The sequence below is a fragment of the Sander lucioperca genome, chromosome 21 (genome assembly GCF_008315115.2).
Source record: "Sander lucioperca isolate FBNREF2018 chromosome 21, SLUC_FBN_1.2, whole genome shotgun sequence".
Taxonomy (NCBI): Eukaryota; Metazoa; Chordata; class Actinopteri; order Perciformes; family Percidae; genus Sander; species Sander lucioperca.
In genome coordinates this window covers 28,193,781-28,218,132 of record NC_050193.1, presented here as the reverse complement: position 1 = coordinate 28,218,132, position 24,352 = coordinate 28,193,781, and the positions used below count along the sequence as shown (strand labels likewise).

At 43.9% G+C, this 24,352-nt stretch overlaps 1 protein-coding gene across 3 annotated transcripts in view; it reads right to left on the bottom strand.

The window, feature by feature from the left end:
* The window catches only part of LOC116065443 (E3 ubiquitin-protein ligase SMURF2), a 77,920-nt gene that overhangs the window by 35,520 nt on the left and 18,048 nt on the right, over positions 1-24,352 (bottom strand). For all 3 annotated transcript variants that reach the window (XM_035996595.1, XM_035996596.1, XM_031320967.2), the window contains exons 2-3: positions 7,832-7,870; positions 3,980-4,088 (exon numbers count right to left, since the gene is read on the bottom strand). In XM_035996595.1, the coding sequence (XP_035852488.1) occupies positions 3,980-4,088; positions 7,832-7,870 (148 nt within the window). The remainder of the gene's footprint in view (positions 1-3,979; positions 4,089-7,831; positions 7,871-24,352) is intronic.

Genomic DNA, 24,352 nt, shown 5'->3' with positions numbered 1-24,352 from the left:
TATCATTGTAAAAGACAAAAACAAAAACTATCAAAAGCCGCCTCGGTTTGTCTTTCCACCGTTCCAACAATCACCACTTTGGTTTGGTTGAAATAAACCCTTCATTCACCCATTTACATGTGGAAACATGCTGGCTCTATACACGCTAAAAGTACTGACTATTTACATGGAGTCTGGTGAGTTTGGCGATGGAAATTTTGGGGCTGTTTCTGGTTAGACAAAAAGGATCTTACTCTTAAATAAAAAGGTCTATCTATAAGCCGTGTTAACAGCTTAGTTGGAGTATTGTCTTTTTCAGAATAAGGGCAAAAAACAGAATATTATGCGCATGTAAATCGGGTCAATGTTTAAGTTTAAACAACATGGGCAGGTAACTGTATACAGACAGCCAAAGACGTATAGAGAATAAGATGAGACAGACTGATTATTTCCTGACTGCCTGCGTCTGTCTCCTCCATGCTCTCTTCTCCCCCCTCGTGTTTCAGGCAAGGCCGAGAGTGCAGTGTGATAAAATCTCACCATGTGAACCTGTTGTGGCACATCTGCTCGGTTGGGCTCCCTCCTTCAGTCGAAAACTAATCATCTGTGAAGTTTCGCAGAACTGCATTGCACTGTAATTATCATGCTGCTTACCAAAAGGGATATGAAACAATGGGTCTGTGAGTAAGACGTCTGGACACTTTGAGTCAATGCCAAATGCCTGTCTGGGGTGCGATGGGAGAGAGCTGCAATGTCAGACAGACGTGACGGGAGGGAAGTATTATAACCAAACCCCAGTCATCTGGATCACCCTCCACGTAATAAAATTCATTAGTCTGGCTACGATTTTTAATACCAGTCATAGGCAATAACACACACACACACACACAAGCGCACGAGAGACAATGGGAAAATTTCAATAAAAAGGAAAAAGCAGCCGATTTAAAGAGTCAGATGTGCTTTCTAAATACATCCCTTTATTTGGCAGACTGTATTCATAAGAGAGGCATCTTTGGCACCGTTGTAATAGCTTTTTCTCTAAAGTTACTGCCAAGAACATATGGTCAAAGGGAAAGAAAAACATTTCATTACAGCAACACTTAAGTCACCATCTGAGATACAAACAGAACAAAAAGGGAAAGGCCCGATACTAACATTCACCAGAAGGGACTGGAACCTGCTCATGTTCTCAAATTGATTGACAGATCTCTAGTCTATATCCAGGACATTCAACTTCCGGGATTGCTCCGGTGCTGCCGGAAATTCCTCCGTATGCATGTCTTTTTGTCCGATGTCCGTCCCCTTCCTCTTTCTTTGTGTTGGCGTTCTAACCTCCGGTGGATTTGTGAGGACTATGGTTAACTGTTCCTCAGATCTCTGCAGGGTAAATCCAGACAGCTAGCTAGACTATCTGTCCAATCTGAGTTTTCTGTTGCACGACTAAAACTACTTTTGAACGTTTTACACATGTTCCACCAAAACAAGTTCCTTCCTGACGCTATTTTTCAGTGGCTCCGTGTGGAGCTTAGCGCTGACCAAGACGATTGTGATTGGTTTAAAGAAACGCCAATAAACCAGAGTATGTTTTTCTCCCATCCCAGAGTGCTGTGTGGACTAGCCAGAACCTCCTCCGCAGCGCTGTGGAGGAAGGTCTGGCAATGCCAGACTAACAGATCTCTTATGCTTCCTCTGCATTGTGGCACTTCATTTTATTTCTCCTAATTCTTCTACATAGTTAACACTAAGGATCTAACAAAGCCATTAATGGGGGTGCTGCTTTACTGGGTGCTTCCATGGCAATTCAGCCTCGTTGGTGGGAGGAAAATGGATGGATGAGTGGGCGTGAATAATTTGAGTCTAGACTGGGTACTTAGCAGTGCAGATGTATAATTTAATAATGCCATATTTGAAGAACTCCTAATTAACCAAATGGGATGAGTGAGAGCACACTGGAGGGAGACGCCAAAAATGCTTGAAAACACTTCATAACACTCACTATGAAGATCCTCTGAAAGAATCATTACATTACTAATAATCTCAGTGTCCTTGTCCTTTAAATTGATAACAGGAGTGGTTGTTATGCTAATGTATACTTAAAGGTCCAGTATTGTAAAATAAAAGTGAGATTTCCATGTCTTTGTTGATTATAAAGCAGGTCGAGGTGCTTTAGAAATACTGTGAGTATCAAAACGCTCAATCCACAGAGAAATCCACACAGCCCGTATTCAGAAACTGTGCATTTAAACAAGCTATCAGGACTTCTGTACGATATATATATATATATATATATATATATGTGTGTGTGTGTGTGTGTGTGTGTGTGTGTGTGTGTGTGTAGGTAGAAAGTGCTGCTACATTGCAGTTACAGTTACAGTCATTCCCCCAGCTGCAATGGCAGAGACGCCAAGAGTGCAGATGAGGAAGTCCCGGAAACGCTGACCAATCAGAGAAGAGGGAGGGGGGGGCTTAAAGAGACAGGCGCTAAAACGGAGCGTTTCAGACAGGTACATTCAGACAGACTGTATGAGAAAGATAAAGTGTTTTTTTTAACATTAAAGCATGTAATCATGTTCTAGTAGAAACCCAAAATACAAGTGTGACGCTGATGAAATGAGCACAATATGGGACCTTGAAATTTCAACCATATCCTGTAGTTGTTAGTGTCTGTTTTTACACACTTGGTGAAGGGCAAAATGAGTGTGAGAGGCAGGCAGCCAGCTAGACTGTCTGCTATCCTTGGCATGCCGCCCCACCCCTCCTGCAACAATGCTGAAGGGTCACAGTTCACGGGCCAGTTTGTCGGCTGTGACCTATGAAACCCTGGACACACACACACACACACACACACACACACACACACACACACACAGGCACACTTGCACAGTATTTCTACGCTCTCAAATGATCACATACGATCAAATGGAAAAAAAGATTCACTGCCAACAGCTTAAATGCACTAGGCTGTAGTCGGAACACCAGGTGTTGGAGGCCCTATTTTAATAAGTGTGAGCCAGCCAGACGGCTTTCTAGCCTGCTCAATTAAAACCACTCTCCTCCAACACGCCAACTGAGAGTCCTGCTGGTCATGAGGATAAACACTACAGACAGTAAAAGGGGGTACACCGGTGTTAAACTGGCACAGAAACACCAGTAATTTGCACATAAATTCCAGTCTGACACATCTGCGGACTCCTGGGACAAATAAGCGCAGAGAAGCTCCACTGAGCCTCCACTGAGTCTGTGTTCTCCTCTCCATCGATCCATCTTTAAAAAAAAGGTGTGCGCGCGCACACACACACACACACACACACACACACGCGTGACTTTTTCCCTCTTGTCAAAAGTGACAGGAGCAGCTAATGTAGAGAGAGGGTCCTGTATCCCCAGCAACCAAACAAACGGAGACATGTGCTTCCTCTCGCTGTTGGCTATGCATGACGGTTGGATAAACACCCGGGCGAATACTGGAAACTTTCACTCTCACGTTTTCACTCACGCGCTCTGTCTCTGTTTTTTGTTTTTTTCCAGGTTACTTTCACAGGACAAACCATCTTTGGGAAAGCCAATCAGCGTACAACAAGACATACATGTGTTTCAGTCAACGGAAGTAAATCCTACTGGAGACGCCATCCTTTTCGGTTTCTTTAAACACTGCTCTAAAAGGGACGGTTTTAGACTCTATACTGGTGCTGAAGGGTTATGTCATTACGGAGCATCTAGATAAGTGAGAGACCAGATGCGAGAGCTGTTTACATCTGTTACTGTTTAGGTTCTGTTAATGACACAGCCCGACACTTCTCTGTGTGCTCACTTATTGAGGTTAAATAAAGAAAGACATAAAAACTGCGAGGCACTGTAATGGCCCAAGCAGGGCCTCAGACTGCTGTTTGTAATCAGATTAAGTCTTTAGGAAGGTGGGAGGTATTCAAATAAACCAACTTTTTTTTGCCTTTGAAAACAGATGTTGAGAAATGAGTGTGTTAACGTGTCTGGGACTCACAGGTCATAGTGTTGATTCCACTTGGGGTCAAGTGTGTTCCTCACAGTGTCTGTAGAGTGGCATTGCCCTGAACCGTCCACAACAACCTTGGCAAAGGGATCAGGGAGGCCTGCGGGGGAGAGAGGGAAAACGCTCAGCCACATTCACCAAGGACAAATATCCGATTTTCAGAAAATCACAATTTTAACAAGACACAAATGACAACATTACACAGCGGTGGTAGCTTGCTGCATGGCAAATGGTTGATGAGAAATACAACGCAGATGCTGTGGTGTCTACAACACTGTTCTTCTGCTTCAGGACCAGACCAGTCACACAATATTCATTGTTTACTTCCTTTTTTTTTTTTTTCCTTGTATTTTGATTCCAATATGAGATCCTTTGGAGACAAAAGTAAAGTTGTGGATAACTAAAGATGTATTGAATTTGTTGCCCTTAAGTGGTAATTTAGGTATTTTTCAACCCTATTTCCCCATGCATTGGTGTCCAAGTGACTAATGTGAACAAAAACTTTGAAATGGGTTCAGTATTGAGCTGTAACCAGTAGCGGGAAACCGGGCTGCAATGTAATACTATAGGGCAAATGCGCACAGTCAGTTTCCGTCCACTAAAAGTTCTGTTTTTGCCGCTGACAGGCTCAGATTATTATTCTAAGTGTCTGACAACATTATGGAACGGATTATATATATATAGATAGACCTTTTTGTTAAAGTGCTCATTTTCAGGATCATAATTGTCATAATATGTATGTATTTACATTTGGCATCACACTTCTGTTCTATCTTTGTTGGGAGTCGCACATGCGCAGTACCTAGGTCAGGACTACTAGCCAGTCAGAAGCAGAGTATGAGGGCGTGCCCTGACAGTACCTAGGTCAGGACTACTAGCCAGTCAGAAGCAGAGTATGAGGGCGTGCCCTGACAGTACCTAGGTAAGGACTACTAGCCAGTCAGAAGCAGAGTATGAGGGCGTGCCCTGACAGTAGCTAGGTAAGGACTACTAGCCAGTCAGAAGCAGAGTATGAGGGCGTGCCATGCTAGCAGCTAGGCGAGCATTATAACGTGTGTTCCAAAGTGACCACGTTTGTCTCTGAAGTAAAGGCTGGACTACAATAGAGCTGTTTGGAGCAGTTTGTGAACAGTGTTTTCTGTTGGAGATGGTAAGTCCCTTTGGGGTGGACTTTGGGCTTTTTCACTTTGTAAACCTACAACGTGCACAAAAAAAGATATATAACACAATAAAGGAAAGGGAAAAAGCCAAAAAGTATAATATGAGCACTTAAAAGAGTAAGATGGTGGTGGTGATGGCGCAGTGGATATGACACGTCTTTGGTGTCGGGGATGTGGGTTTGATTCCCACTGTGATACATCAACCAACGTGTCCCTGAGCAAGACACTTAACCCCTAGTTGCTCCAGAGGTGTGTGACCTCTGACATATAGCAATTATAAGTCGCTTTGGATAAAAGCATCAGCTAAATGACATGTAATGTAAAAGATCTTTTTGGTTTAACATGAAACAGTCCCGAAATCGTTATCGCCAAACTCACCAGACTCCATTTAAATACTTTTAGCATGTATAGAGCCAGCACATTTTCACATGTAAATGGGTGAATTACGGGAGTCTCGTGGGTTTGGCGGTGGCCATTTCAGGGCTGTTTCATGTTAAACAAAATCTTTCTTCTTTTTTTTTTTTAAGATTATTTTTTGGGCATTTCCACCTTTAATGGATAGGAAAGCTATGAAAGGGGTAGAGAGAGGGGGAAGACATGCAGGAAATCGTCCCAGGTCGGACTCTAACCCTGGACCTTGTGCGTCGAGACATAAACCTCTGAATATGTGCGCCCGTTCTACCAACTGAGCTATCCTGGCCGCAAACAAAAATAATCTTTGACAAAAAAGGTCTATCTCTGTAGGGATCCGTTCCATAATGTTGTCAGACACTTAGAATAATAATCTGAGCCCGTCAGTGGCAACAACAGAACTTTTAGTGGACAGAAATTGAAGATGCACAATGCCAATTAACGTTACATTGCAGCTTGTTTTAGTATTGCTTAATACTGGACCAACTTAAAATAACTGTTGTTCCCATCAGTCACTAAGACACAAAAAACATGGGAAAATAGGGTCCAGGTTAAAGAAATACCAAAGTTATTACCCTTTAATACAATAAGCTGGTTTGGTGTGAAAATACACCACATGATTGTTGCTGAATCTATTAGCAGATTAAAGATTAGTCACACAAAAAACAATCCGTTTAGTGAGTTTAGTGAGTGATTATTTAAATTCAAAAAAATTTGAAATGTTTGCTTGTGGTAACATACGGTATGAGCTGCAGCAGTATTGTGTCTTTGTTTTATATTATTAGAAAGAGAATCATTCAGACATGCCAACATAACAGACACGCACATAATGGATTACACACACACACACACACACACACACACACACACACACACACACACACACACAGCTCAGCTCCTGAGCGTTGGAATGGCAGGAATGGGCACCACAGAAACCACCTGAGTGAGCAGAAGACCTTTACACACTCATTCACCATGACAGCCTGACCCAAACACACCCAAACACTCACAACACTAAAGACACCCACACAGGAGGTATTAAGTCTTAGTGGAAAGAACATTTACTGGGTGTTATTTATGCAAAGTGTTTGCAGAAATTCTGTCCAAAATGGAAATAAAGTACCATCACTGTATCTTAGTGACATTTTACAAAACGTAATCAGAGTTACAGTATGTCAGGAATGACTTTTCCTTGGTCTTTTGATAATCGATTAATCGTTTGAGTCATTTTTTTATTACAAAAAATAAGATTTCTCTGATTCCAGCTTGTTAAATGTGAATATCTTCTAGTTTCTTCTCTCCTTTGTGACAATAAACTGAATATTTTTGAGTTTTGGACAAAACAAGACATTTGAGGACGTCATCTTAGGCTTTGGGAAACACCGATCCACATTTTTCACCATGTTTTGACATTTTTATAGATCAAACAACTAATCGATTAATCGAGAAAATAATCGACAGATTAATCGACTATGAAAATAATCGTTAGTTGCAGCCCTATAATAATGCAGGAACACCTTTTCAAAGATCAATCAACTTTATTTCTAAAGAATATTTAACACTGGAACTGGAAGACATTTGAAATATCCAAAATAAATGAACAAAACAACCAAAAACAATAAATAAAATGGACTCTGTCTCTGTTAACAAAATTTTAAAATTTAAAAAAATGGAAATTTTTCCGGCCACGATAAAGCCAATTGGACAATGTACACTCAAGTTACACCCACTTCCTGTTTCGATGGCGAAACGCACAAAATGGCCTCCCCGCCACGGCCACGCTCTATGACGAAAAGTTTTTCTTTTAATAACTTTTCATCTTTAACGTCTTAAGATGGCACAGACCAAATGTGAAGTTGATCAAATAAAATCTCTAGGAGGAGTTTGTTAAAGTACGACGTGGAAATGGCCAAAATTGCACTAATTTCGAACTTTTAAATAAAAATGGCGGACTTCCTGTTGGGTTTAGGGTATGGCTCCAATGACGTTTTTTGTACGTCTTGACATGTTACATATGTGTACTAAGTTTCGTAAGTCTACGTTAAACGCACTGCAGGGGCTCAATTTTTGTAACTTTGTAGGGGGCGCTAGCAAGCCATTGGCCAAAAGACCAAATGTCTAGATCCTAGTGTGCCGTTGAAGGCTGTCGGCAGCGAAACTTTATCGGCCCACGTTTCTCCATCTCAAAAGGTCTTTGCAGTGAAGATATTACTGTATATACCCACATACTGTACAGGTTTATCATATACGGCTGTGCTTGGCAGATACTTACGGAAGAAGTCCTTCTTCACCAGGTTTTTGGCGCAGAGGACTGGAAACAAAAAAGGAAAAGGAAGAGTCGAGGGTTAATTTAATGTAAACATTAAAATCACAAGCAGTGAATCAGGATTTTATTTTGTGTGTGTCTATTTCAGGATTCAAATGAGAACAACTGTGCTGGAGTCAACCTTGGTGCAAATTAAACCATCTCTTACACAATTAGACAGCATTTTAAACAGCACGCAATGGACAGAAAAGGACTTCTTTCTTTCCCGCTGTCACACCAAATGCTTGCTCTTGGGGTGAATTACACAGCGTGGCCTAAACATACTCCATCTGTAAAGTGTTCCAAGATAACTTCTGTTATAATTTGACACTATAAATACAATTTCATTGATTTGAGTATTAAAACATCTCATCCGCAACAGCAGAGGAAGCAACTCCTTCGCTATGGGTTTAAAGTTGAAGTGTTATGAACAGTAATGAACACTTATTGTATCTTTAGATGTCACGCGTTACAAAATTCAGTCGCTGAGCTAGAGGCGGGGATGTTTTGTCTCCGTCTCCTTCCCAAAGCAGCCTGCTGATGGGACCCTGTTGATCTACTGTGAGAGCCATGGAGGCGGTTGCCGAGGCGATGAGCCAGAGACGCTTACACCCTCCTCCTGTGTATGCGTGGACGGATGAGGAGGCTCAGCCACCACCTGGGAGTCTGGAATTGCAGTTGCAGCCTTTGAGTCAGGCACATGGGAACACAGTTTGGGCTTAGCTTATTCCTGTGACAGTGTTTATTTAGAGACACTAATTGGTCTGGATGTACAGTATGTGGCTGATTCATTGGTCTGAATAGAGATGAGACTATAAGTAATTTGACTGAGATAAGATTATATTTAAGATATATAATTCATCTCGTCTTTTTCCTTTTCTTGATCTGTTTCTCTTCCAATTCATCCGTTTGTGTCTTGTAGTCTCTTCAGCTTTTCTAGGCTTTATGTTGTTCATGTCAAATGTTCAATAAAAAGGAGATCGCAAAAAAATGCTCAATGGTGTTTTAAGCCCCCAACGTCGACTTCAAGGCAGCGCTGCGACCGTTGACTTCAAGGCACCTAACCACTGCCTAATGCTTGTGCCATAGACTGTATATAAGAATGGACCAACAGATCCCGTTGCTCTGGACGGAGACCAGTGAAGGCCGTTAGAAGCACTTTTCCGGTGATCGCTGAGCGTTACTGAGCAGCCTCCAACTGAGAGAGACGACGTAAATGTGACGTGAGCAACCTGTCTGAAAGTTGGAAGTCTTCTGGTAGCTGTGCCAAGAGAAATCTCAATCATTCCCAATCTAGCAGAGACGGAGAGCGTAGGTATATGTAAGGAGATAACATAGACACAGGCTAATTATTGATCACTAAAATGATAGTTAACATTAGTAATTACACTTAAAGAGCTAATGTGAGACGAAACTGCCTGCGCGCTTCTCCTGTACTATACGGTAATTCCTCTACTATGCGACAGTAAGTTGCGTGGTTATGACCCAATCGTTAGCCTATTTTTATAAAAACGTCTGCTATGGAGCCATAACGTGAGGTACAAGGTAATGGAGCCTTTTATACATTGTCGTGTTTCTTTAGAAATAAACAATGGACAAATAGAGTCTTTAAACTCTTCAGATGTAAAGTTATTCTCTGTCAAAGTGACGTCAAAATGAATGGCAGTCAATGGGATGCTAACGGGGGGTGATCGCTTTGTAGCATCAAAATGGCGCCATAGGAGGTTCGCGGTCCGAGGAGAAGTTTACCCCCTTGCCTTGTGCCTACTAGGCAGCGCTGCCTGGAAGGCGACGTTGGGGGCTTAAAATACCAAACACCCAAAAAAATCAGCTTGGAACTTCACAAAAAAATGCCCAATATGTATTAAATACATTGTAGGAGTAAACCAGGCGTTTAGTACAGCCCAATTTGATGTCAAGTGGGCCAGAGATGTCTGTCTGTGTCTCTCTCTCTCTCTGACAAAAAGATAAGTGGCGACTATTTTGATAATCAAATCATCTGAAATGTTGTTTTTTACGCGACAGTTTGCTGCTTTCCTTTGTCTTGTGAGAGTAAAGTGAATCTCTTTGAAACTAGAGGCTTTTTTCATCATCTTCTAACATTCAGACCAAACACGTCATTGATTAAAACAAGAAAATAAATGTGCAGATTGATTGATGAGTAAAAACAATCTATAGTTGCAGCCCGAGCCGGTTGTTTGTGCCTTTTCTCTGTGCCTGGCTTGCCCGCTCCCGTCATGTGCAGGTGACAGTGCTCAGACTTTACTCTGCTAACACAAATAGACAAAGACACACCCATGGTGGCAGACTGCAGCCAAAGCCATTCAATCTGCAGCCACTTCCAATTCAGCACCACCACCCCCCCCCCTCCATGCCTCACATACTCAGACACACACCATGTCAAGTATCACCCTGAATCACTTTTAGGACTGAGCTGAAACTATTTTGCCCACCAGGAAACAGAGGAGGGAGCAGGACAAACCTTCTGGGTGCCTTGTCGACTAAATTAAATTTGCAAATCACCAGCTTCACCAGTGTGGAACACACCAACATCTACATATGCATGGTGTTTACAGATGCACCACACACACACACACACACACACACACACACACACACACACACAAGAACATGCTCGACAGTTGAGGAAGAATTTCTTTCCAGCAAACATCCCTGGGAATGTGTTACGTTCCAGTGAAACCCACCTCATTTCTAAAACATCTGGCATGTATCCCTTTCGGTCGCGCTCTTCCTGAACACACAGACGAGCGCGCACAACACACGCACGCGCTCGTTCTCCACTGATCTGCCGTAATTAATATTAAGAGGCACAGAGGAATAAGTATGGATGTGTGCGCACACTGAGGTGAAAAAGACGCATTAAGGTAACGGGTGACCGTTGTCTTTTTTGGGTTGCCACAATGCAGACGTACATTATGGGAAACAAAGCTCGACAGTTATTTGATGGTGTTTTCAGAGGGGAAACATTGAGCACTATGTTCCCTAGTCTAGAAGTTACAATGCAATAAATCCACAGGAAGTGAAGAGAAAGAACAGTGAACCACTGGGAAATACGACTCGAGGCAAGGTAAGGGCGTGGCAACAAAACCCAGCATTTAAAGTGATCATATTATGCTTTTGGGGTTTTTCCCTTTCCTTTTTTGTATATATCTTTTTGTGCACGTTGTAGGTTTACAAAGTGAAAAAGCCCAAAGTCCACCCCAAAGGGACTTACCATCTCCAACAGAAAACACTGTTCACAAACTGCTCCAAACAGCTCTATTGTAGTCCAGCCTTTACTTCAGAGACAAACGTGGTCACTTTGGAACACACGTTATAATGCTCACCTAGCTGCTAGCATGGCACGCCCTCATACTCTGCTTCTGACTGGCTAGTAGTCCTTACCTAGGTACTGTCAGTGCACGCCCTCATACTCTGCTTCTGACTGGCTAGTAGTCCTTACCTAGGTACTGTCAGGGCACGCCCTCATACTCTGCTTCTGACTGCTAGTCTTACTGGACTGTCAGTGCACGCCCTACGCTTTGACGGCTATACTACTAGGTACTGTCAGGGCACGCCCCCATACTCTGCTTCTGACTGGCTAGTAGTCCTTACCTAGGTACTGTCAGTGCACGCCCTCATACTCTGCTTCTGACTGGCTAGTAGTCCTTACCTAGGTACTGTCAGGGCACGCCCTCATACTCTGCTTCTGACTGGCTAGTAGTCCTTAGCTAGGTACTGTCAGGGCACGCCCTCATACTCTGCTTCTGACTGGCTAGTAGTCCTTACCTAGGTACTGCGCATGTGTGACTCCCAACAAAGATAGAACAGAAGTGAGATGTCTCACTCTGTAGCTAAAACAGAGAGCTCAACACACAGGGTGAAAAGAGGAGCTGCAGTACAACAAAATATGGTGTTTTTTAAAAATTAAACTATGTAAACCTATTCTGATATAACCTCTAAATACAATTATGAACCTAAAAATGAGCATAATATGAGCACTTTAAAGTCCAGACAGGAACAAAGAAGTGACAATAAAGACAAATTGAGACCAACTGCAGAGTAAGGCAAGACTTGACATGGCCCACACAATGGCCAGCTCAGCTTCAAGGGATAGTTTGAATATTTTGAAGTGGGGTTGTATGAGGTACTTTTCTATAGACAGTGTGTTGGCTACAGTAGATGGCGGTCGGCACGCCCCCCAGTTTGGAGAAGCAGGCAGGAGAACCGACACGGGAGCTAAGCAACGTGCTGCTGTGGATGGCGGCAGCAGCTAAACGGATTTTAGACACCCTTTAAAAAAAATCTATTTCTAAGTTTATGCTATATTTAGAATATTTACACCGCTTTACCTTGCTGTCAGACAGACCTTTCCTTTCCACACAAGTTTCCCCTCTCTCTCTTTCAGTCTCTCTCTGCAAGGTTTCCTCCTGTCTCCACAGTGAACAACATTTCGTCGTTGCTGTCATAATCACTCATTTTTATTTGCTTGTATTTGTTGTCTCTTCCATAAACTACTGAGAGTCTAAGCCAAACAGCTGATCTGCTAGGTATACGGAAGTTCTACGGTTGAGAAAATGTAATGCCAAAGGCTGTCTGACTGCAAGATAAAGCGGTGGAAATATTATAAATATAGCATACACTTAACAGATTTAAAGTTTTTTTAGGTGTCTAAAAGACAAGATTTTTGCTGCTGCCCCCATCCCCGTAGATTGCTTTGCTTTCGTCTGGGTACTCTGGTCTGTTTCTCCAAACTGGGGGCGTGCTGAGTCATCTACTGTGGCTAATACACGGACTATGGATAAGCATGTCATACAACCCCATTTCAAAATATCCAAAATATCCCTTGAAAGCAAACTAAGCTGAGCAAAACCTGCGGACCCTCCTGTGAGTACATAAGCAGTCTCCAGCTAGCCACAAGGCAGGAAGGCAACACTACAATTATACCTATATAGGCTCCTTATGAAAACATACAAGGGGCCGGATTACAGCTGAAAACCGCTGGAATGGTGCACGCAGGAAGACAATGGTGGCAGGGAAGCCAATTAGGAGTCTGTGGCTGCAGAGCGAGAAGGAGAGCGCAAGGACAGCAATCAGGACGCAGTGGAATCAAACCATCACAATACAGCTCTCATTACACACTGACAAAACACTCGGCTGAGCTTTATGCAATTTATTAAAAACTGTGGTTTTATGTAATTTGTAGGCAAACGGAGACCAAAAATCGGGTTGGCAAAGCCCTACTCTATCACCTCAGCCGGCTTAACCTTCTAAAGGACAGATACGTTGAGGCAAATGTGTGTTATTATATACGCACACAAAACTTTCCAGAATAAAAGGTCTCTTACCACAGCAATGAGGGCCTCCTGAGACAGCATTATGCAGCAAAGAGCAATTTTCCGCAGGGTTGTGCGGCGGGGGGAGTGTCACTGAAACGGCCTGTTGTGTTCTTTAACCCCCCAATGTAGCACAAGCAGACTTTATGTTTCACAATTGTCGTATTCCGTCAGAGCGTTTATAGATGTCGACATTTCCGACCGCACTTGAAGGCAGCTTCATTTCACAGAGAAAGAGAGAAGAGACGCAGCGACTGTGGTTTGTTGTTGCAGGAAACAGTCATTTGTTACACAAACTCCTGGGCAGTTCAGTGCTTGTGTTTCGTGTGTGTGTGTGTGTGTGTGTGTGTGTGTGTGTGTGTGTGTGTGTATCTAGTGGCAGCCATAGAGGCAGTGATGTTTCCTGTTTTCTGTATGAGACTCTCACACCGCCTCAAAACCGACTGACAAATTGAATTTCCGGTTATGATTGGCCAGAGCTTATCTTAAAAAAGACTGACCAAATCCTTAATGACCCCACTCACCCTCTTCATCATAAATTTATGAGAAGCAATAGGTCAAGTGGTAGAATTTTACAACAGAAAATTAGAACAGAAAAGGTACAATAAATCATTTGTGCCTACAGCGATCACACTGTATTAATGACCAAGCACATCGCAAGCACTTTGATCCCGCACTGGCACTTTAAACGGATGGTAGATCCCATTTTTTTTTGACAACCACTCCTAGTTATTATTTTTTTTGTTTGTTTAAATTTTTAGCTACCTGAAAATATTAGTCTTTTTCCCTTTTTTTAATGTTTCGTAAACGTCCGATGTCGGATTGTCTTTGTCATTTCTGTCTTTGTTATTTCTGTAGTATTGTTTATTTTTTGTATTGTTATTGTCGACTTCTGTTATTGTCATTTCTGTAGTATTGTTACTCTCTTCTCTATACATGTGTATTGGTTTGTCTGTGGTGTCTATATCTTTAGAGAATATGTTGTGACAAGGGTGTGTAATGAATGACCACATGAATTTCCCCTTGTAGGATAATAAAGTTTACCTTGACCTTGGCCACCGCAGGGTGGCGTCGGGTTGCGCTTCTTCAAAAGTTGAATCAATCTCAACTTTTCACCGCAGGCCGCTGCGTTTTTGTCAGCTCCCCCCTGTGGCACTCGCCGCCGCAGCCTAAAGCGTGTTTTATGGTTCTGCGGAGGCTCCACGCAGAGCTTTCGCCGTAGCCTACATTAAGTGGCCTGAAGTTTATACTTGTGCGTTGGTGTGTGTGTCGATCTCTTTAAAAAAATAGCAGGGCGTGTGGGTGTGTGTGTGGGTGCGTAGGGAGTGTGTGGGAGAGCGGGTGCGAGAGTGACGGCGATTAGCTTCGGAGCGAGTAGCGACTCTAGAGTCATAGTGAGAGAAACAAAGTGTCTCCTCTGTTCTTTCTGACCACGGTGGGAAATCTGGAGCAGGAAAAGTTAACCCTCTCCTTGATTTCATGTTGTTTACGGAGAAGGAGAACCAGGAAATGAGTCGGGCGAAATGCAACGCTACCTAGCCATGGCCGAGCGACGTGCATCGCCGCGACGTGTAGTCACATTTTCGAGGGGTGCACGTCAGGCTACGGCGTAGGGTCCGTGCCTCCACGTACCTACGTACGTACGTAGCCACGGCGTAGATTTAACGCAGAAGCATAAATCACGCTTAAATGCACTACTCCAATTCAAAATGAACAGAAAGACTTGCGTTTTCGCCGGACCGCCTGAGGACCCCACAGTGTGCAGGAATGCAGCCTAAGACACTTCCATGTACGAAGGATACTAGCCTACTTTTGCTTTAAAGCTGGTCTTCTAATTTCACTATTTCAGCTGTGATTCATCTCTTTTTACTCTTGTGCTTCCACTTACAGAAACAAGTGTGAACCTACCAGTCCACACATCCAGAAAAGGGATAAAAATAACAAACAGGATCAAAACCTGAGCCGAGACGACTACTCCCTTTAGCTAAACTAAAGGCTTTCCTGAGACGATCAGCAAAGTCTCCGTCTTTATGGGATTGATGTGGGAAAGCATTCTCAGATCTCTGACATGAAGGGCAGGCTGGGTTTTTGGGACCCTTGGTAGGAGCCTCCATGTCACCCCTCTGAGGAAAGCTTGGCCTCATTTATGTCTGATGGAGCTTCTCTCTCGTTTCTGCTCCCTCCTCTCGAGACAATCCTCTTTGCCCTTTGTGTGCATAAATCTGAATTTCTATCACACCTCCAGCGTGTAGAAGTCTCTCTAATGATGTTGTTTTAATTCTAACCGCGATGCTCTAAATTCACAAATCCGCTTTTGAGCATAAACGAAATAAACAAACTGAAAGAGGAGTAGCGAGGGGGATCTTAATGTAGGGCAAGCAGGCAGGAGAGTGGAAAGTGTAAGGAGGGAAACAATGGAAGAAGAAGCTTCATGTTTTGATCCAATGGGGGAAAAAAAATCTAATTCAGTGGCACCAAAATACTTTATTTTAAGCTCATGAATGAGTTTAGCATGGCCCACAGACTTCAGTGTGATGTTGCAAGGCTGTTGAAATGACCCAACATACATAAAAAAGGGGCATTACTTTTCCTTTCCCAAAGCAAAAGCTTTATATAATGACATTAATAGAAATGTTGGGGCCTCGTTACCCACCAGCAGCACAGAAATGCCCCAACATTTTTGTCGTTATGGGAATTGGGGTCGTGATGACAGAAGCTTTCCCCAAGAAAAGGAAGTGGGCGAGCTTGCACCTACAGGGCAGTGTCGTAAATCTGTTGTTTTATTGGTCACCCTGGACCGCCTTTCTCATGCTCACTTACCGACAAACATAATTACATGCGCTCTCTCTCCCCGTACTTTAAAATGGAAGAGAGACACATACGTCAGCACACGCACACACAGTCAGCCCCACAAAAGGACGGACGCATACACATGGCCCCAAGATTAAGCAAATGTAGGGAAAACTAGAAACATTAAAAGCTCATTTCAGACGCCAGCTAGAATCACATCATTTGTGTTCCATGGCTACACCGTACACAACGCTGTTCTCAGGGAGTGGCGACCAAATAATGGAGCGAGTTGCCAGAGTTAATATGAGGTGAGGGGTTAGACGGGACACATTCAGAGCTTGAATCAGAACTGCAGAGCGAACCTTTCTAAAAGAAATGTGAGTGACAAAATTCATCATTATTCCATTAAAGTTGGGTGGTGATGATGGTGATATAATCCTGTCCTCAATATTAAACCACTTTAGCTCATTTTCCAAACTGTTTCACACTTCATTAACATGGCACAAACATGTGGCAATATGCATCACAAACTCAGAAGTGGGCTGCTAAGGCAACTAAATCTGATGAAATTGGGACAGTTGTGCTTCTATGGGAAATATTAAAGCAGTTTTAGCATCACCAACTAAAGGCTCTGACACCAACCCAACGGCCGACCGTCGGCAGAAAAGGCAGTCGGACTGATCATTCGGCTCCCCGAGGTCCAAAAAGTGCCTCAGGACACACCGGAGCAACGCCGATTTGAGCGTACGTTCTGCGCGTGCACGAGACGTAATACGTCTCCATAACAGCAGGTGGCGCTAATCTGTACTGTCGCCCAAAAAAAAAGAAAACCGGAAATGACGAACGCGTCACGTGGGTCTGGCTTCTCCCGAATTTCAAAGCCAGACCACATTTTGATCGACAAAGATTTTCGTCAGATTTTGAGAGTCGTTTGTCACGCTCATCCCGCTCGTCATCCCCGGTAAGTGTTTTGAGTCTGACTGCCCACTGGTCGATTCAACAAGTCAAATCGGCCCAAATTCAAGCCGCTGGCTCCTCCGACGGACGATGGCACGGAACACACCGAACAGACTCGAGTCACCGACCTCGCCAGACTGTCCCGACAGCCGATAATCTATCAATTGCGTGTCAGCTGCGTGGCGGCTGCGTGGCGTTTTCTACGTCTTTACACCAGAAAGGTGTCTGACGCGGCGCTGCTGCTGCTAGCCTTGTCTGGACACATGTAAGTTTCCCTTAAACATAAATATATACTGATCTGATTACAGCAAAGACAACGTCGGCAGTATTGACGGCAAAATAGGCTCCAGAATATTTGGTTCTGTATTGACTGGTGCAATATTTGAATTTTGAATTATTTTTTATTTTTTTTTATAAATTACATTTATATCTGCATTTATTTCAAAACCTAGAGACTTTCAAACATCAAAATGTCATTTATTAAATGTGTTTTTGTCAAAATGACATAAACATCTTTTTGTATTCTATTTTGCCTGGAAACGCTTCCAACACGCTTGCGTGTCGCGAGTCGCACCTGAGACGTGCGTGTCACGCAGGCAGTGTGCAAGCTCCAACCTGTTAACATGGGAGCCGAAATATAAACGGACACGGCACGCAGCTGACACGCTCACGCCACGCAGCCAGTGTTCAGGAGGCCTAACGGCGCTTTCACACCTGCCTCGTTTAGTTGGGTTGAATCGCACTAGAGTTTGTTTGCCCCGCTGGTGCGGTTTGTTTGGTGGGAAGGTGAGAACACGGCAATCACACTCTGGTGTGCACCAAAAGCGGACCAAACAAGCGTACTGAGACCTGCTTGATGAGGTGGTCTCGGTAGGCTTTCAATCAAACTCTGGAGCGGTTGGTTTGTGGTGAGAACGTGATCCGTACTCGAACCGCACCAACTATACATACTCCACCAGTCTGAACTAATGTCTCCTGTAGTCAGGTGTGCTCAGCAATCTGTGATGCAGCAGAGCAGCAAACTGTAGCAGCTTGAAGTGTTTCTCTCACAGAAATAGACTGCAGTCAAGCTCGCCGTCCGTCACTCGCATCTCCCTGGTCAAACTAGCCGCAGCTAAAGTTGGAGACAAACGTCGGCAGAGCAGAGCGAAGTCTCGGTAACCAGAGCAGACGTAGTAACGTCGCTGGCGTAACAATGTCCGATTATTGAAATGAAACGAGCTGGTTTGACCACGGAGATGCAAGAAATTATTATTTCATTAGTCCAGAACACAGGACCTTCTTCCTGTATTTACTTTCTTGCTCCCGCCCCAGACACATCTGACCAATAAGAGGATTGTACGTTCTTGCGTGATTTGTGACGACGCATTTTGGTACGCTTGGATTTTTCCAGGTGTGAAACCAAACCAAACCGAACCAAACCAAAGGGATCCAAGTTTACAAATTAATCAACTGATTCGGTAGCCTAGAAATCTAGACCACCTTAGCAGCAGCAAATGTAATTTGCAGCCAGGGTCGTCTAGCAACTCTCCGTTGGCTTGCGTGCTGGAAAAACCAAACTCTGGCCGGACCAATCACATTGTGTATAGAGTCGGCGGGCTTATGGCTGCTGGTGGTGAACAGCGTTCTTTGGAATCGGCTTTGGCCGCAACTCTGGAAGACTTGGAGTTCAGCTTTTCTTTGAGAAAAGAACGGCACTGAAGTCATTCTTAAAAAAGGAAGATGTGTTCAGAGTTTTGCCGACCGGATACGGCAAAAGTTTAGTCTATCAACTAGCGTTGCTCTGGTTGGTTGTAGTGCTATCCTATTGCGCGCAGAGGGAATTTGAAAGACAACCGTTTATCCCGCCAATGGTGAGTTCCCAGACCCAACATCGTGATGGCTGTCAGGCTACTGATTTGGACCAAAGCAAACAAACTATAGGTGTAAAAACGCCCTAAAACTGCAGAAAACAGTAAAACTGTGGCGCCAAATCATAAAAAAAATCCCAATGCTACGCAATGTTGCTTTAATTAGAATACATTTTATGCCTAAAGTCGAAGTTAATAGTCTGTTTTATCACAAGTGAGGTCTAATAATGGGGTAGGCTTCAAACTTTCTCCTTCTGTGTCACAAGAACACACAGACGCACACTCCGGAAAAGCATCCCATAAACCCCTGCATCTCGGCCCATCTAAAAATCCTCTGTCGTCATGGCGACAGCGAGTATCGAGGCAAAGCTGAGAGAAGGGTTTCTCTGTGTCGCCTGTGTTTCTCATTCCGGTCGCACTGCCTCACACAGCCGGGGACTGCAGCGCTGAGACGGGTACGGACATTTAAAAAAAGACAATAAACAAAGAGAGCCGCATTAGAGGCCTCTTCCACTTAGAGACCTCTTTTAGACCTGAATGGACTCTTGATAACAAACGCACAGGTATCTGAATTTGTCACTAAGTAACAAGTTTAACTATTCCACAATGCAGCTACAATGAAAGTTTTATCTTTCTCTCATTGGCTCTTCCACACAACACGTTTGAGTGGAAACAAGGATCACATATCACACATATTCCCTCCATCTGATAAATGACCAAAACCTTTTAGGATGAAGGCCCACTTCTCTCTTACTGAGTATTGTTAGTTTAATCAGACCCCAGAAGAAGGGTAAGGTATTTGAGGATGGCGGGCAGACAGGCTCACCCACACAAAAAAAGGCTAAAACGCATCAAAACCGCCGTAACACTTGACAAATGTGTCAGTGCCTAAGTGGAAATGTAATCTGCAGTGGCTCACATAAGGAGCAGGGGTGTCGTGTGCATGCTCTCGGTGGCTGCTCGGCTCACTGCAGCTTATTAGTCACATAATGGCTTTCCACATTTCTGCCCAAACAGGGCCGTTCCCCGAGGACAGCGGGGGAAAGCTTAAACAAACACCACACACAACTGATTATCAGCTCGGATTTGCTTAGCTCCTTACTTTGCCGGGCCTGTCTCTTGTGCAGGCAGAGACGGCAGAAGACGTTTGGGGTGAAGTTAAAGTTCCACCTGTGGGGAGAGCACGGGCCCAGTTTCTCACAGACTGCCACACAAAGAGCCCTACTGTGCAGGCGAATCAATGAAGTCCACCAGACGCAAGCCAAACACCTGGGGAGAGAGAGGTCACGTGCCGTCTAGGGGAGGGAGAGTAGGGGCCGTCGCTATGGCAGCAATCGCTGGCTGAGACGAGATGGAACTGGGAGTCTACTTTCGTCTGATGTGAAGTGACATATATAGCCCAGGGTTTGATGCATAGACTGTACAAGTGAAGCCAAGGCATCTGGATCGCCCCCTGGTGGCTGGCTGCAGTATACGTCATAAGTCCCGCCCCCTCCATGTTAGCAGATGGGACATGGTCCAAATTAAGAAATCAAAGTACACGTCAAATAACATTTTGAGATGGTTTCTGTCATTTCAGGTAGTTCTGATCACGCTGATGTTTGTTCAAGGGTTCATTTTTTTATAATAAGTTTGTTTTTTATTAGATATTTGATGCTATAAAAAGGGGGTGAAATGTCATGAATGATAGCTGTGATTGACTCGCCATTAGTCAGGCGGGTGTATGGGTGGGACTTCGATACCGCGGCTCCACCACCCGATTACTACTGCGCAGACTTTGGCTCCAAAATTACAAGATGTATTTCCGTATCCGCAGTATTTAAGCTTCACTGTTGTATAGTGGGAGGAGGTGGAGATGCGCCGTCCATATATACAGTCTATGGTACGGTCGCTTTAAGAGTCCCTTTCACACACACTAACACAACAAGGCATGGGAAAAGCAAAGAGCACAGTGGGGAAAAGAGGGTTCACAGTGCCTGGAGTTGCTCTGCGGTTAACCATTACACTGGAGCCTATGAGGTGGAGGAAATGGGGGTGTGGGAACCGAGACAAGCGCCTAATATTCCACCATTACCATCCCAAGTCAAAGCTGTCTGGGAAGCACAGCCTAATAGGAAGGAGGGGGAGAGTTGCGTTAAATCATAACTGCGTGTGAACCTAAACAAATGTCTTTAGACTCACTAGCTCAGACCGACCCCGTTCTGAATCTCTCTTCCTGTCCACCTGGTTCCTCCAGTCCAGTGCACTGACCCAGCCCGCCAGACAGTCTGACACATCTTCAGGGAACAGTTACCCCCCCCCACCGCCTCCCCACTCTTCCAGGACCCAACCTTTCCTCTGCCTGTCTGCCCTGTTTCGACTCCAGGCCCAGGACCGTGCACTCTCATGTGCAGCATTGTTCTTCTATAAACAAAAGGCTTCCTCTCCCCCGCTCCACTCCTCCCTAACCTCTGTGGGACTTAAAAACGGAGATCGTGACTGACAAGTGCTGATGGTTGATGGTTGATGCTGGTGAACCTGTTCTTTAACTGTCTCCTGCTAATCTCTGAGCCATCTCGTAATCAATCTCTTATGACAGCATGCTGGGTTATTATGTCTGGTCTTGAACGCTGCCTCTTATAGACTCTGGGGCTGCAGCGGAGGGAGGGAGAGAGGGAGGGAGGGAGGCTGATATTAGCTGGGCGCCGGAGCTCCCATGCATGGCAACCTCACAGACAAGCAGGCATTCAGTCTGACACAGGAAGGAAATCCGGCACGGTTTCCAAATTAATTTTGAACTGAAACAACTCAACGACTAACCAATAGCCTTTCTCGACCAAAAAATAAATTAAAAAACAGGAACTATCGAGTCTGATGAACAAAACCCTCGAGTCCCTTTTGCGAATTCCTGTTTGTATTCCAACTGCATCTGAAGAACCATGAAGATTAGACCAACGACAGATTATCCGAACATCCATAGTGCAGCGCTTCCGTGTTTTGGGAGTGACGCTATGCACAAAAACTGTAGTTGCCGCAGGGTTTGTGTTTGACCAATCCCTGTTTCCATTCAATTGTCAAGCAAATTTTCAAATGAAATGTTAAAAAGAAATGTGAATTAGGTGCGTTTCTATCAACTTGTTTGCGAATAAACTAGGCTACAGCATAGCTTGGTCAGAAGTTGCCGCTATAGGCCTCGCATTGCTGTAATCTGCCAGAAAAAAAATAAAGAGACGTTTTCAGAAATTTGGTTCCATTGGGCAAGTTTTACTCATTCTTTCTAGTCGGCGAGTATTGGCCATATTTCATGCTGTCCAGAGATGAAGACCCGTTATGGAATATCAAAGAAGACGGCGACAGCGGAAACAGCAGATCAGTCGTGTCAGTTAAATGTTCGCTACGTCAGAACTTATTTGGCAAAGGGGTTTCCATAACTTATTTAGCGCATCAACTCTTTTTTGGACAACGGCGAAAACCACCTCAAGCAAGCGTGAAAACGTTTTTGCGCAATGGAGGAGGTTTTAGCGAATTTTGCCGTTTCCATCCAACTTTTCTAACGCGATACTTAAAACATCGAGAACGGAAATGCGGCTAGTGAGTGAGCAGGGACTAAAAACGATCAATTAGACTAAGAAGTTCCAAGTGATTTCAAATCTACTTCCATATTCTGAGATGATATAAGCAAGTAGTAGTGCAACACAAACCTTAATTAGCTCTCAAAAGCCGATACCAGGCAACCTCTAAAAAAGGCATTATGGGGTAGTCCAGTGCCTTCGCCACAGAGGCAAACTCACCACCCATTCACATTCAGCGCTTCCCTATTCATGACAAAAGTGGGTTACTTTTTAAAGACCCGGCCACACCACTTAACTTTAGCCCTTAACTGCAGTCGGGCAGAATGGAGGGAGTAAGCAGGGTAGAATTTCAGGAACTGAGTCCAACTCTTCACGGGGTGCAGGCTAACTGTGGAAATGCGGTTAAGGCAAATTGACTTGTAGACACTGGGCAATATCCCAGCTTTGGCAGGTTTTTATATCTGAGCAAATCCATGCATGTAATATGTAAATCTGATAAGACTCCTTCTGGTCACATAATACAGATATTAGAGTCATTGATGGCAGAGTGATCATGGAACTACTAACTGCCAGGAAAATCTTCTAATACCGCTAAACAGACCTGCGTTTTCCAAGATTTATAACATTAGAAAGGAAAAAAAGAGTAACAAAATCTCCTTGTGCATCATTTTTATACTAAGAGGAAAACGGAAAGGAACACTTCAAAAAAGAGGGGAAAAATATCTCAATCCCCTCTTTCCAAAAGGTTTTTTTTTTTAAATTATAGGAGGCATTCAAAGACATGCTCCTTCTCATAGAGTGAGAGGAAGAACAAACTAGTCAACAATGGAGGAGTGGAGAGGAAAGCAGCAGTGAAACGTATTAAGAAACTCATAGTCCCAGTGATGTGCATTAAATACCGCAAAGCAAACACAAAGTTTTTGATTCCCAGGACTCCCTTTCCACACTCTGGGGACATCTGTTCTGCACCAAATCACTGTGAACAGAAGCACACAAAAACAGCGGACATATCCCCCCCCCATAGCTTCTCTTCATATAAGGATAGAAGGCCATGACTAAGAGAAGCCATATACATTATACATCACACTCAGCACCTGCCGGTAGAAGTGATGAGCGATCTGGTGAGACACGTCGAGAGGCTCAGAGGAAGCAGAGATCTGCGAGTTGGTGCGATATATAAAAGACGTGCTGCGGTTAGAGAATGAAGCAGCATCAAAGCCCAGTCGTTATCAGGCATTGTTAATATCTGGACAACCAGCCAAGATAAATAACTGTCAAGGAACTAAATTCATTTTTGGGTGCCATGTGGCAGCTGTAACCAACGGTTTTTCTAACAATCGACATTTAAAAGGACAAATGTGGCGCAAAATGAGCCTGTAGGGGTTAATAACACATGATTACCGAGCCACCCGTTCTCTGGGATATGTTTTCATGCTAATCGAATGTGACCAGTTTTAGCGCAAACCGCTAATTAGCTTATAAAGCTAGTAGTCGGGGCAGAGGGTAAAGTAAAAAGAAATCTCTATTTCTATTCCTCTAACAAGGCTCAAAATATCACCACACTTCAACGGTAGCATAATGAGGGTCCCTACATGTAAACCGAAGCATTGGGAACTTTGTACGTGTACAGACACTTTATAAAGACAGTAGCGTTCACGTATACAGACGGGTGCCATCTTGGGAAAACAGTCACGACCAGCCGAACGCTACTGGTTACTGGTTGCACGGCGTTCATGTTGTCGGACGTGTTAATATGGATGGAAATAAAACTCTTGTGTGGACGCGACGGAGAACGTTTTTGGCTCGAAACGCTGCTTAAAAAGGTAACGTAACCTACGGTAAAGTGATAAGCTTATCTTTCTTTGTAAACATCGGTTTGGCTGCATGGGGAAAGTTACCACACACTCACACATGAAAGGAAAAAGGCTGGCAAAATTCTTAGTGTGAGAACATTTCATCCATCTCACGTCACCTTTTCCCTCCGTGATACAGTCCACTGTAATT